Source organism: Myotis nattereri (genome assembly GCF_964212035.1).
Source record: "Myotis nattereri genome assembly, chromosome: 1".
In the NCBI taxonomy this organism is placed as follows: domain Eukaryota; kingdom Metazoa; phylum Chordata; class Mammalia; order Chiroptera; family Vespertilionidae; genus Myotis; species Myotis nattereri.
In genome coordinates this window covers 39,233,720-39,248,640 of record NC_138075.1, presented here as the reverse complement: position 1 = coordinate 39,248,640, position 14,921 = coordinate 39,233,720, and the positions used below count along the sequence as shown (strand labels likewise).

Sequence of the window (14,921 nt, the reverse complement as noted above, 5' to 3'; positions counted from 1 at the left end):
TCACTCTCCCAATCCTATACTGCCAAGTGATTCCCATTTATTTTCCCCTCTCAGGTTTTCAGGATAAACTGCTATATCTGTGTGCCTCACACAAATGCCATAACTGCGCCAGGCAGGTAACAGTAACTGCAAAGGGAAGAGGAGGCGAGTGAAAAATGAAAAGCTAGAAGTCCTTTCATATTAACATTTTATTTAAACCAGTACAAGCACCATGCTTAACAGAAGGCTGTCCAAAATAAACATGCAATATGAACTAGCAGAGACTGAAACCGCAGCTTAAGAAGCTGTGCCAGTTGTTGATTTTGTTAAACGATGACAGGGAACTGTTAAAATTCACAACACTAAACCATTACTGTTTCAAGCCTCCTGAATGAGATTTATATTGGACCATCAAAGTCAGCGGGAACCGCCCTGGCATGTTAGTGATCTCAAACAATATTCAAGTAATTATATGTATACGAACTATATTCCAAAAAAGCAAGAAAACAGTTTCCATCATAATCATAATGTAGTTGTTTTAAATATTACAGGAACATGATTACTGATTTGAAATGTCAAGTGGCATAAGAGGAAACAAATTTCTCAAGAATATTCAACGTGGGACCACTAGTTTTAAGTGGTCTAGAAGGTTTACATTCTTCCAGAAATACAAAATAAGATTTGTCCAGAAATGTGTGAGACATGTCTTCACATAAGTATTAAAGGCTCAAATTCTATAGATTCCAGTATTATCAGTCTTTGAACAAATAGGGAAAGCAACCATACTAAGAATATCTGAATTGATAAAATATGAGTTACTCTCTGCTTCCAAGATATACCAGCATTTAAACCCTTATGAAAATATCTATTCACCACTAGTCCACATTATGGATTAATGACTGCTCAGGTTTTAAAGTAGTCCAAACATTTTTTTAAGTATACCTTCATTACTAGCTATATGGGTAGGGTATAAAGACAGCCAAATTTAATTTGGCAATAAACTCCTCTAACAGGACATTTTTAGTTAAAGTGTCAGACCAGGATACAATTTATGGCTACGTTTGACTTCTGAAAATAGGAGGTAAAAAGAGAGAGAAAAGTGCTGACAGACGTTATGCTACAAAGATTATTTAGCAATGAAGATAAAAAATTTAGCAATACCCTCTTAAACAAGAGTATGTTTAATTGCACTATTTAGTAAACTTTTTAGAAACAGACAATTTGAACACTTATTTTAGAAGTCAATTAAACAAACAGTCAGTCAACCAACTTTTTTCCCTAACATAACTGCTTCAGTACCAGAACAAACTGATTACTATCAAAACTCTGGTGTTTTGGAATTTCAGCATAGTAACCTGAGAACAGTTTTCTTCATGTCAGTTCTGTTGCCACAAAAGCCATACTAAAAATGTGCTATGATTACTCGCTGGTTCTATTTTGACAACATTAGATGCTAAGCAGGACATATGCAAGGCCAACAATTTCAAAACTGATGCTAATTTAGAAGACCATGCAGGAGGTTCCAAGGGAAAAAAAAACTGCTACCAAAAAGGAAAGATTAAGATTTAAGGCTGATGGGAATGGCTGTACCAGAAAGTTATGGAATGTAAAAACTGGACTTATGAGATCTGGAGTTACTATTTGAGAGAGGGCAGAAAAAGAGATCAAATAAGAAATGTACTTGTAAAGAAAAATGCAAAATTTGGTTAGATGGACGAGAAATGTATATAAACGAAGAGCATGGGATTTGTCAATCTCCCTACAGGACAGAGCGAGTAAAAAATGTTCTACTGATGCCCTAACCTTGATCTATTGTCTTGCAAATACATGTTATTGATAAGAAGCAGACAAGCTCAAAATAACACGGTTTATCACAGTTCTTTGCCCCTTTTAGAAAACAGGAGAACTAAGAGTTCTGCATATGGAGGTCAATATTATCTGACATGATGAGGACTTTCAAAACTAAAGTGAGCAAGACAAAATAAGGAACTGAACTGAAAAATACATTCTTGCAGCACTAGTTTCTCTTATTGCTGAGAAGCAGATGTAACAAATCTAATTTCTTTCATTCAAAATATTAAAAACACTCTTGGATTACATTAAATTCACTTGGATTACATTTGCTTTTCTGCAGAATTAGAAGCGTTATTCTCCAATATCAAAATAGCTGTTTAAAGAATTCTTAAAATTCCTGGGTAATGTTCTCTCCCTGGAAATTGGAATAAAAAATCCTTCTCATTCATTAACCACAACAAATACCCACTCTAGTACTTCCTCATTTCCAACTAACTTCCTATTGCTTCCTGTTTCTAGATTAGTGAAGCCAAACAGTGTTTGGAACAGAAGATGCTCTATTCAATATTATGGAAATTCCAACTATCTTTGCCTCTTTGTTAAAGTTGGCACAGAAACCTCAAAACAAAAAATGCAAAGAACATATGAGTGGAAAATATGCCAACATAAAAAAAAATGCCTTTGCTAGTTTTAAAATGACTAAAATATTCTTAATATAAGAATTCACTCACCAAATTTGGTTAGCCTTTAGTCTCAAAACCTTTTATCAAATTAATGTTAAACAGTTGCTTATCTGCTTTTACATTTTTAAAGCACACTATATATTAGAATTCTTGCTCTATGCCAAGGATGCCATCATCTAACAAGACAGGTGTCCAATTTAGAATATTTTCTGAAATTTAGGATATAAAATGCAATTTCTATTGATGTGCTAATGTTATGGCCAAGGTTTTAAGACAAGTAAGTCTTTTCAATGGCACAAAATTAATCACAAATATGCCCAAATTTATTACTCTCAACTGCCATATATTCACCAATGCAAGTGGACAGTTGGAATTTCAATTTAAAAATATGAAGTTGATCTTTTACAAATTTCAGATACACACATTAGAAAATTGTTTTACTTGGACCCTTTACAAAAGTATTAATTTCACCAAATCGAGAATACTGGCAGTGTAAAAGTCTTAAACTAACTTTAAAGCTAACAAATCAAAGGCACAGTACTAACCAATTTAAAATAACTAGTTTTCACAGGACAACATTAAGAGATGCTTTGTAAATATGATGTTATTAATCTAGATTCAAACTCTCTAGAAATGACACAACCAAGAATGAAGCCCTTGATTAGTTACAACCCATTAATTCCTAAGATGTTATTTTCCATAAGAATAGACAAAATTATTATAAAATCTAACTCCCAGACCTTAAGAATGAGTGACTGATAAACAAAGTTTCTGGACTTGATTAAAAAGGAGAAAGGAAATCAAAGAAGGAATAGAATTAATGAAAAATGTAGTTGTAATGCAGGTTACACTATAGTAAATTATTACTCATGGCTCAAAATTGGGTCACTCAAGTCTTTTACCCCAAATTAATTTCAACTTTTTGACAAGAGATAATATGCTATTTTCCAATAGCATATTTTCCAGTAGATAAACTGCTAATATCCAGTATTTGTCAAAAGGAGGCAACTGCTGTCTATCACAATACCCAATTTCCGATGGTGTCTGCAAATAGTAACAAATTCTGAACCGTAAGTTATAGAAATTGGTCACAAGAGTGCAAAAAGTCCCTGGAGAGTAGTCCATCTAACAATTACAAATATAGGGAAACATTTTACAAAGTTACATTACTATGAAGATGATTTCCTCTTTGCTCAAACTTTGAACAAATGAAGAATTTTTCTTTACTGCAGGAAACAAACTGTAAGTAACAGTGCATTTTAGGCATAAATAAGTATTTATGTCTGGCTCCAGTATGGTCAGGTTAATACATAAATACTTTAGAAACATAGAACTTCACATTAATGGAAAAATCCAAGTTTCTCACGTAACCATTCTTCAGTTAGGTCTTCAGTATTTCTTATTTCAAATACCTTAAAAAACAAACAAACAAACAAAAACTTAGGTTATATGCTAATACTCTCAAAAAAAAAAAAAATCAAACACATTAAATACCAGGTTCTCCTTCCTTTGATATTGATCATGACTTAATCTGCGTAAATTAGATATTCCATTTGGGAGGTGCTTTACTTTTTTTAAATACTAAGTACTCAGTTACCAAAGTTTGGCAATTAAGATGGCATAAAACCAAAACTCTCTTACAAGTGAGCAATTCTGTAAATCCTACCCACTAAAAGAGACAACCCAAATAAATCAGTCTGGTTAGGAGCTAAATAAAAGAACATATGCTAGTCCTCCATAATTGGAGGAAATAGCTTAGATTGCACTGATAAAGATGGACTGGCCACAAATCTCCAGCAGGAATCTGCATACACACAGGCCCAGAAAGTGTAATGGCTATAGAGAGAAAATGTAAATACAGCAGAAAGAATGGGATTTGAGGCCAGATGTGGGTTTGAGTCCTAGTTCTGTCATTTATTATTATGCAACCCTGGACAAGTCATTCATCCTCTGAACCTGTTTTCCCATCTACAGAACAAGAATAGCACCATCAACCTCACAAGGCTGTGGTGAGGATTCAAAGGGATTATTTGTAAAAGTAATTTGTAAATTGCAAAGCCTTAATTCAGCACTTTAGGTCACACCCAGGGTTAGAATAGACTTGAGGCTATTAACAGAGCTCCTTCTTAACCACCCAAGCTCCTATAGCAACTCCACGGAATTCCTATGGTACAAATGAGGAAAGGTAGAGTCTATACCTGGTATATTGGTGGTACCAATGGCAAGTATATATGGGCTAAAGGGAAAAAGTGGAACGCACTTAAAGACATTCCCTGGATTGAGGATTAAGCACCCAAGGAGAAAACACTGATGCTGTCCTTAAAATAAAACCTGAGCCCTGGGGGTGTGGCTCAGTTGGTTGAGCATCAAGAAGTCACCAGTTCGATTCCTGTTCAGGGCACATACCCAGATTGTGGGTTCGATCCTCCAGTCAGGGTGTGTGCAGGAGGCAACTGATATGTTTCTCACATCAATTTTTTTTTCTCTCTCCCCCTTCCTTTCTCTCTAAAATCAATAAAAACATTTAAAAACAAACAACACCCTGGCCAGTGTGGCTCAATTGGCTGGGTATGGTTCTGTGCACCAGGGGGTTGTTGGTTTGATTCCTGGTCAGGGCACATGCCCAGGTTTCAGGTCCCAGCTCCATCCCCAGTGAGGGTGTGTGTGTGCTCACAAGGGGGTTGGGAACAGCCAATGGATATTTCGCTTTCTCATCAGTTTCTCTCTTCCTCTCTCTAAAAATCAATAAAATTCTTTTTAAAAAACCTGAAAGGAAATATTATTTAATACTATTTCAGTGTTGTAATATTCTATTTCAAAATCTAAAATGTACAAACTACTTTTTCAACTCAAACTAATATGTGGAAGTTACAAGTGTAAGAGCAAGTACCCTTCTTACCTCTAACCTTCATTGTCAAAACTGCCGTAAGACAATGGGGACATATTAAATCATAAAACAAGTGTCTCAGATAAAACAGAATGTTCTATCTTAATAAAGCTACTAATAAGTATTCTTTAGATTTGGAAGCAATATAGTTAACTGCATATGAATTCCTGCATAGAATCTGGTTCATTCAGTCTATGGTAAGGTTTCAATGCTGACGTTTATCTATTAGAAATTATATTATGGAAGATGAAGAAATCTCAGTAGATTGAATAGTTACAGTGGCTTTTCTAAAACTGCCTACATTTTTAATGTGATTTCTTCTGATGAACTTATAATTCCCATTCAAAAACACACATCTGGTTCAAATTTCTATCATTCTATTTTCAGCTAATAAAAAGCTTTGCCTAATTTGCTGCTCTGTTCTAAATAATGTTCAATTTCATAAAAATTCTTCACTCTTCAGATTATTTTATGGCTCTGTACAGTTCCCCCTTATCCTCAGGTTATCACCTGACTCCCAACGGACTGCCTGAAACTGCGGATACCATGGAGTCCTATATACACTATGTTTTTTCCTATGCATTTACCTTTTCACTTAAAGAAAGCACTTTACAGCTTCTCTTTGGCATAGCTGAATTTCCAGCATCATTACCCTTGCACTTTGGGGCCATCAGGAAGTAAAATAAGGGTTACCTGAACACAAGCACTATGATACCTGGACAGTGACCTCATAACTGAGACACATACTCAGTGACTAACAGGCAACTAACGCTGTGTTCACTAGACAAAGGAATGACTCATGTCCTGGGCAGGACAAAGATTTCATCATGTTACTCAGAATCATGTGCAATTTAAAACTTACAAATTGTTTAATTCTGGAATTTTTGAACTATGGTTGACCACAGGTAACTGAAATCGTGAAGGGAGGGGTACTACTGCATTCTAAGTGAAAATACTGTCTCAATAAGCAGGTAAATGTAAATCCCACCTTGGTTAGTTCAGCTGTTTGGACTAGCTTATTCTTACTCCCAGCATACATCATTTGTTGTTCAGGCTTACATCCTGGAAAAGAGAGATTTGTGTAGAATTGAGACTTAGACTTTGACAAAGCAATGGGTTTTCATTATTTGCTTTTTTAAAAATGACACATTTAGGGTTTCCTATTCTTTCGAGTTTATAAAAACTTCAGTCTAAATGTGATTCTGAGACTTACTTGCATACTGTACAAAGAGACATAGCTAAATTACAAATAAATAAGCTTTAGGTCAGCAAAAATAAATGAGGCTAGATCTCTGCAGATCTTGACTTTTAAATCCTTGCAAACACTTAAAAACTTGTTAGCACTTTCTTAATTTTGACTTTAAATATCAAGTTCAATTTTATTGATGTCTAACACAGATAAGGTTTTGGGATGGTGATGGGTCAGTGGGAGAGATCTGCCCTGAAGAAAATTTACAGTTTGATTACATATTAAGTTAAAAATATACTACAGTGTATTTTAAAATATACTACAGTGCTAAATGACACAAATAGTAAAATTTAGAAAAGAGTTCAAGTAGAGATTTTACTGTGGACTTGAACGTGGTACTTGTGAGACTTCTGGTGATAGATACCTTAAATACCAACAAGCCATTTTAATATCCAAGGTAAGCTACTCTGGGACTATTATCAAGATTATAGACATACTAGAGACCCGGTGCATGAAAATCGTGCACTGGGGCAGGGAGAGGGGGGTGCTGGATCCCTCAGTCCAGCCTGCACCCTCTCGCAGTCTGGGAACCCTCTGGGGATGACCGACTGACGGCTTAGGCCCACTCCCCTAAGCCGTCAGTCAGACATCCTTAGTGCTGCCCCGGAGGTGGAAGAGGCTCCTGCCACCACCTGTGTTCGCCAGCCGTGAGCCCAGCTTCTGGCTGAGCGTTCCCCTGTGGGAGCGCACTGACCACCAGGGGGCAGCTCCTCCATTGAGTGTTTGCCCCTTGGTGGTCAGTGCATGTCATAGCAACCGGTCGTTCCACGGTTCATTTGATTTGCATATTAGCCTTTTATTAATATAGGATTATGGGCAACTACCATTTTAAAGATAAACATAAATATATATCATTATTACACACAAAATTCACATACCTATAAAAATATTTAAAATATAGGAGAAAATGTACTTTGGATATTTTAAAATGTTATTACATTTCAAATTCCTTAAAATGTGTGTATGATCTAACCTAACAATGACACTTCTAGGATTTTATTCAAGGAAAATAAGCAAGTTCTAACACATGTTTTATAGTAACTTATTTCTAGGGACACATTTACATGTGCACATGTGCACACACACAACTCAATTTAGGTTTACTTGACACTTTTCTTCTTTAAAATAAGCATACAATTTGTCCAATATAAAAAAAATGTTTTATATTAGATCAGAAACAAATATGCACTATTTAAAAAAATTCACTTACCAACAGGACTTGAGAAAATAAAACACAGAGGATATGAAACTCTTCCATCATCATGTTGATATTTGTAACTATAGACTATGAAGGTTTTTCTCAAGTTAAAGAAACTAAAATTACTGCTCTATGAGACAAATAATTACCAACAAAGTTCTGAAATACACACCTGGGAGCTAGTGAGTGATAAATTTCTAACATACCCATTTAGGCCACACCTTCACTATTCATTATCTTTCCACAAATTTATAAATAGGCCCAATGATAAGTTATAAAATCATATAATCTCTCAAAAATAAATGTATTAAAAGTATGAATTTTATGTGGATTTTTTTCTTTCTCATTTTTATTATAAATACATAATAAATGGAATTAAAAAAATAATTCATCCCACGAATATACCAACTTTTCACTTTTCTTGGTCCAATATGTGCATACATATTTTAATTTGATTGTGATCATGGTGTAGAAGAAAATTTTATAAAATATGTCTTCTAAAAGTTGAAAAAATGAAACATCATAAATGAAATTCTGGCCACTAAAGAAAACAAATTTCTTTAAAGAAGTGAGAAAAGGATATCGAGGTTGTCGTTCAGGTAGTTCATCTTTAAGTTCATCCGGTGAAATGCCCTGGAATAACAGAGAAAAACAACTTTTAAACAATTTTTTACCTATATCCTTAAGACATATACCAAGCACCCATTCTACCAATAGGTATAAATACCTAACCATACACCACAACATAAAATTTTATTTTATTAAGTTGCACACGAGCTGAGGTCCTGAATCCTCAATCTAGAGAAAGCCCACTCAGTTTAGTTGTTTATTCACTAAACATTGGGCTGAGAGGCACAGTAGTCTATGCTCATGTTCCAATTGTCAGAAAATAGTGAGATAAGCCAACCTCTCAGGAGAAACAACATATCTGAATTAGGGGGGTAGGAAGGAGTTAATTTCTTATTTTTTACTGATTTGAGAGAGAAAGGAAGAGAGAGAAGGAGGGAGAGAGAGAGAGAGAGACAGAGAGAGAGAGAGATAGATTGATTTTGCTGTCCCACTTATTTATGCATTCATTGGTTGTTTCTTGTATGTGCTCTGATGGAATCAGACCCAAAACCTTGGCTTATGGGGACGACGCTCTAATCAACTGAGCTACTCGACCAGGGCCAGAATTAATTTTTCACTCTAAATTACTTAATTTGACAAAATAAATATTTAGGTTACAGGGTTTTAGTTTTTATTTACTGGCAAGCAAGTTATAAAGTTGACTCAGTAATTACTGGATATATAGCCCTAATTTCTACCACTTGTTAGACTGATTCATTGTTTTAAAGAAGGTGATTAATACTAGAAAGACTGAAACTTAGTATATACCTATATTGCCCAAAAGCAGTCAAAATGACTGCATCGTGAAAGAATAATATCGGAGCACTCTTCACTTATGTTCCTTAGCTTTTCCAATAACTCACTTCTATTCGACATTTCTTTCATGAATTTAGGGCGCAAAAGAAATAAAATAAACAACTTATTAGAACAAGTATCACTGCATAAAGATTCGAATAACAAGTACTAGTTTAGCTTATTGAGCAACTGCAACTTATCAAGTATCGACAATTTATCATGTACTTGTATGTTATCATGTGACGGTAATCGAAAAAAAATGAAAACTGTTATTTCAATGCAGAGCCGAACTGGTCATATAAGAAATTTACTCAATTCAATAATAAGAGTCATTTGATTATTTAAAATTTCCCAAGCAGTCAAAATGACTGCTTTTGGGCAATGTAGGTATATATATATATATATATATATATATATATATATATATATATATATATAATATATATATATATATGGTATGTATATATACCGGAAATGGAGGAGGGGGGAGGTAACTACAATTATTAATAAACGCATTTATATGTTGTACAAAAAGTCACAAAATTCTAAGACATTGTGTCCTTATATACATAATTGTTTTTCTAATTGAAATTAAAAAGCAGTCAAAATGACTTCCTTGGGCAATCTAGTGTTAAATTAGCAAGACAAAACAGTACACAATAATTAGCACATGTTTTTCATGCATAATAAACATATTCAAAGGTGTAGAACTCATTTTAGAAGTACATGTAACTAATATAACATCTTTTGGGCAATTAATGCTTAACTATAAAACTGTATTTAGCTGATTAAACAAACCTCAAGCTCTTCATCCAGTACCACCAGGCGTTTGTCCTTATCAATCTTCACTAAAATAAAAAATATAGTATGAGTAAACTGTGATTCTAATGTGACCTTAACCTACCCAACCCCAGAGTCTCAGCCCCTTTTTTTGGAATCTAAAATTAAAACATCAAGAAACACAAGCATAAGAAAAGTCATTCTGAGTTTTAGTTCACGGTCAATTAGCTAGCTTAGCTTTTCAAGTAGTCAATCGTTAGAAGTTTTTACCCATAATTCCCCACACTTACTTTGCTTATTTAGCACTTTATGTCAACTCCTTACATTTACTATGTATACAGAGAACTTTGTAACTCAAATGCAACTTCCTATTTAATAAGGAAAGGTCTGAAAGGGTGATTGTGACTGAGATTGGTCTATGTACGATGGTTAGAACTGTAAGGAGAAAGTAAGCCAGGAGTCAGGACAGAACAACCGTCAGATTCCCAGCTTCTCGAGTCAGGGTTTCATGGCGCGATATGAGTACAGGATTCTAAGAAAGTGACTTACAAATAACAGTGATATCTATATTCAATTATATGTAACATAATCCAATGCCAAGTTAAAATGTGTTTACATCATTTATACCTGTTGTTTCCTACCACTCTGAAAAGCTGGCCATTTTTGGTTTTGCACTAATTTCACAGTAAATCCTGTGAGATACAATATGATCTCAAATAGCTTTACCGTTCTGAGGCAAGATGGCACTGTGTTAAGGTCTGTATTTCTATGTTGTAGTGTTTATTTATAATAGAACAAACTGTCACCACCTCATTAATTCACATCTGCCAGATGCATCTCTGTTAAACATCATCTATACACTTTTACATTTTACCCCCCTTCCTTCATCTTTCTAAATTACTACTCAGATTAAATATTACCTAAGAATATAAAAGAAATCTGCATAACATCAGATACAGAATACAGTGGGAGAGGAAATATTCATATTATTCTTTCCATTGTCCAAAGTCAGTAAAGCTTCAACTCAAATGCATGAAACTAGAGTTTGCATCTAAAATTGAAATAAGGGCGCAAATCACTTTGAACATAATGCTGAACTTTATTTACTATTTTAGATGTAGGCAAAGGTTTCTGTTTGAGGATGAATGGCCAGGCTATTTTCAGTCCCCTGAGAAGTTAAAAGAGATGCATAGGTCACTAAAAATGACCAAGTGACCAAGAAGATAATCTCCAACACTGTGTAGGTATCAGAGGGGGAAGTAGAATATTGCACCTCTGTTTTGTGACATTAGCTGTTACTTTTTTTTGAAATATGTTTTTATTGCTTTCAGAGAGGAAGGGAGGGGGAGAGAGAGATAGAAACCTCAATGATGAGAGAGAATCATCGATCGCTGCCTCCTGCATGCCCTACACTGGGGACCAAGTCCACAACCCTCGCATGTGCCCTTGACTGGAATCAAACCTCAGACCTTTCAGTCCGCAGGCCTATGCTCTACCCACTGAGCCTAACCAGCTAGGGCTGTTACTTATTTTTCAAACTGATCTAAAAGGGGAAGGGTTAAAACAGGAGGAGTTAAATTACTTTCTAAATGTTCCGTTTATTCAATGTAGCTGTAAGATAAAAACAAACTAATACCATGTAACTGAAGCAATCACTTTTAGCTTACTTATAATGGCAGCATTGTTCGTTTCTTTGCGAAAACGAAACTTTCTCAGTTTTTCCACTAAATCTTCAGCAACATCACAAACCACCAAAGACTCACTCTAGAAAAGAAAGAAAAAAAATCATGTATAAAATGCCATGATTTCAATATACGTATATGTTAAAAGTTATAAAACCTGTACCTTAAAAAGGTATATTGACATCTACAAATGTCACAATTATGTGAAAGCATTAACATGAAACACATGAACACTTAAAGAGCTTTTGAACCTACCAACCTTTGTATCTACATTAATTACACACATTTGTTCATTTTATATGTATACTTTAACTTTCTCTTTAGCTAATAAATATCTCAAAGAACTAAACATATATTAATGTGCAATTTTATCAAATCTATTGAGGATGGGAAGAATGTGGGGAAAGTACAGAAAGAAGAGGATAATCATCTTATTGTGCTTATAATTAACTAGAATCCCAGTGCACGAAATTCGTGCACTGGGGGGCCGGAGGGGGAGGGGTCCCTCAGCCCAGCCTGCACCCTCTCCAATCTGGGACCCCTCGGGGGATGTCCGACTCACAATCCGGGACTGCTGGCTCCCAACCACTCACCTGCCTGCCTGCCTGATCACCCACTAACCACTCCTCGGCCAGCCTGATCGATGCTTAACTGCCCTCGCCTGCTGGCCTGATCACCCCCAATTGGCCTCCCCTGCCAACCCAGTCACCCCTAACTGCCCTCCCCTGAAGGCCTGGTCCCCCCCAACTGCCCTCCCCTGCAGGCCTGGTCCCGCCCAACTGCCCTCCCCTACAGGGCCGGTCACCCCCAATTGCCCTCCCCTGCCCGCCTGGTCGCCCTCAACCGCCCTCCCCTGCCAGCCTGGTTGCCCCCAACTGCCTTCCCCTGCCAGCCATCTTGTGGTGGCCATCTCTGACCACATGGGGTGGCCATCGTGTGTGAGGGCATGATGGTCAATTTGCATATTACCTCTTTATTATATAGGATAAAACCTGGATTTATTTTTGTGTTTCACAACTATGAAAAATATCTAAATAAACAAAAATATGAAAAACAAACACTAAGAATAAAGGCCAATAACATTTATATCTTAATTGACTATGGGACTTTAAAAAAGAGTTACTAAGAATTATGAAAGCAAAACCAGATTTAAACAATTATGAAAAATTATTAGAGACTCTTCTTGAGAAAAATGGCAAGGAAATGATCAAAAGCATTCTTCTTTTAGTGGTGCAAATGTATCAATGATTGCATTCATGAGGATGGAAATCTTTCTTTTCTTTTTTTAATGTTTAAAACTTTGAACACATAGAAGTAGAGACTAGAATAGTGGGACACTATGCACTATCACTCCGCTTTAACTGTTAATCAGCACATAGCCAATCTTATTTCATCCAGCACCCTCACTGTCCCCTGGCCTAGCACACAGCAAAGGCCAGAAATCATTTCAACTGTTTTTCAGTATGCATCATTAAAATAACAGTATGTGGCATTAAAATATAAAGGCAATAACATTATCTCACCTAAAAAAAATCTAACAGTAATTCCAGTCTTAAATATTCAGAAAGAGTTTAAATTTCCCTCACTATTTTAAGGTGTTTTTTAAGTTATTTAAGTTATTGATGATGAATGGCCAGGCTATTTTCAGTCCCCTGAGAAATTAAAAGAGATGCATGGATCACTAAAAATGACTTCTTCAAGTGACCAAAAAGATAATCTCCAACACTGTGTAGGTAGCAGAGGGCGAAGTAGAATACTGCACCTCTGTTTTGTGATATTAGCTGTTACTTTTGTTTTGAAATATGTTTTTATTGCTTTCATGTTGGTTTAAAAAGAGACCCACATATTTTAGTCTCTTTTCATGTATAGGTTCCTCCCCTCCCCCACTCCTCTTTTAAGAAAATCAAACCGTGCTGAGAACAATACTAAATACATATGTGTCATTATAATCCAAAAGTATTAGGGCTTCCAATTTTAAGTTACAATAAAAATCTATTAAAAGCCTATTTTTTTTACCCTGTGTTGGGTAAATTAAAAGCATAGGTTAAAGCAGGAGATAGTTATCCATTTTAAAAATTGTCCTTTAAATTCAGAACACTGGTAATACATAAGGTGTGACATACCATAGGATATGCTATTATACAGTTAGAAAGTACATCCCACCCATAGGTACTATCCAATCAGGTTCCTTAGGAGTCATGTGTCCACCCTTTTAGCTCTCTTTAGAGAAAGAGATGCTAAATCCTATGGAGCTTCCTGAAGGTAGTATCCAACCCTAATCTTATTGTTTTTCTACCTTCCAAGAAAGGTATAGAAGTCAGCAAACAACAATTTCCATTCTCTTCTCAACCAAAGGTAGAACCCACTAGTGAAACTAATAAATATTTTAGATTTTTGTTTAGGCAAGGAACAATTTATAAGACTTATTTATCTTCCAGCTCTGATACTAAGAGCTGCTGGTGCAATCCTGACATTCTAAGTATCAGAAACTAAGTGTGTACGTGGGGGGAGGCATGTTGTGATTGAATTTATATAGCTTTTTTTTTTGTTTTTGCATTTACACCCCTCCCAATAACATAAGGCCAACAATTTCTTCCTACAAGTAAAAAGACCAATTCTAATTGCTTATAGTTAGTAGAAGAATTTAAGAATGAGTATAACACTCAGAAAACTTTATATGGTAATATGTAAGGTGTAATATACCATAGGATATACCATTATACACCGCATAACTATATTTTAGTCAATAACCTACCGCATATACAATGGTAATCCCATAAGAGTAATGACAGGCAGTGTGACTCAAGCACAGAGAAGGAACAAAAACATGGTACAAAAGGAGGTCAGTAGGAGCTGGACCACATAAAGCCCAGGGGATCATATTAAGTATTTTGGTCTCTATGAGCAAAGGGAAGCCACTAAGGCAAGCATGTCAAACTCTCGGCCCACAACGAATATTTTTGCGGCCCAGCCAATATAATGATATGTAAGAAACGTTTTAATAAAAATTTTGTAACTTATTTTTATGTTATGTTATACATAATTATTAATAACAAACTACAACATTCGCTAATGACTGATTACTATAATCGTGTTGCATTCATTTCCTTTACGCGCCTTACACGCAGGCGCGCCATTTCTCTCCACTAATACTCGCAGCGAATATTTTAGCAGCCGATTGCCAAGTCATTAGTCTTGGACTGACTTGTTTGGTGTGTGCAACAGTAAATCTTTCGGAGAACAAGAAAAATAGGTTTACTTGCAT

At 35.5% G+C, this 14,921-nt stretch overlaps 1 protein-coding gene across 1 annotated transcript; it reads right to left on the bottom strand.

Moving 5' to 3' along the window:
* Window positions 1-1,153: 1,153 nt before the first annotated feature.
* GMFB (glia maturation factor beta) lies at window positions 1,154-14,921 on the bottom strand (the record flags this gene model as incomplete). Its single annotated transcript, XM_081087526.1, has 7 exons — window positions 1,154-3,868; window positions 6,332-6,405; window positions 7,803-7,877; window positions 8,333-8,423; window positions 9,993-10,042; window positions 11,642-11,738; window positions 14,916-14,921. 7 exons carry the CDS (start codon window positions 14,919-14,921, stop codon window positions 3,797-3,799), a joined length of 465 nt encoding a protein of 154 aa, XP_080943652.1. The 3' UTR covers window positions 1,154-3,796.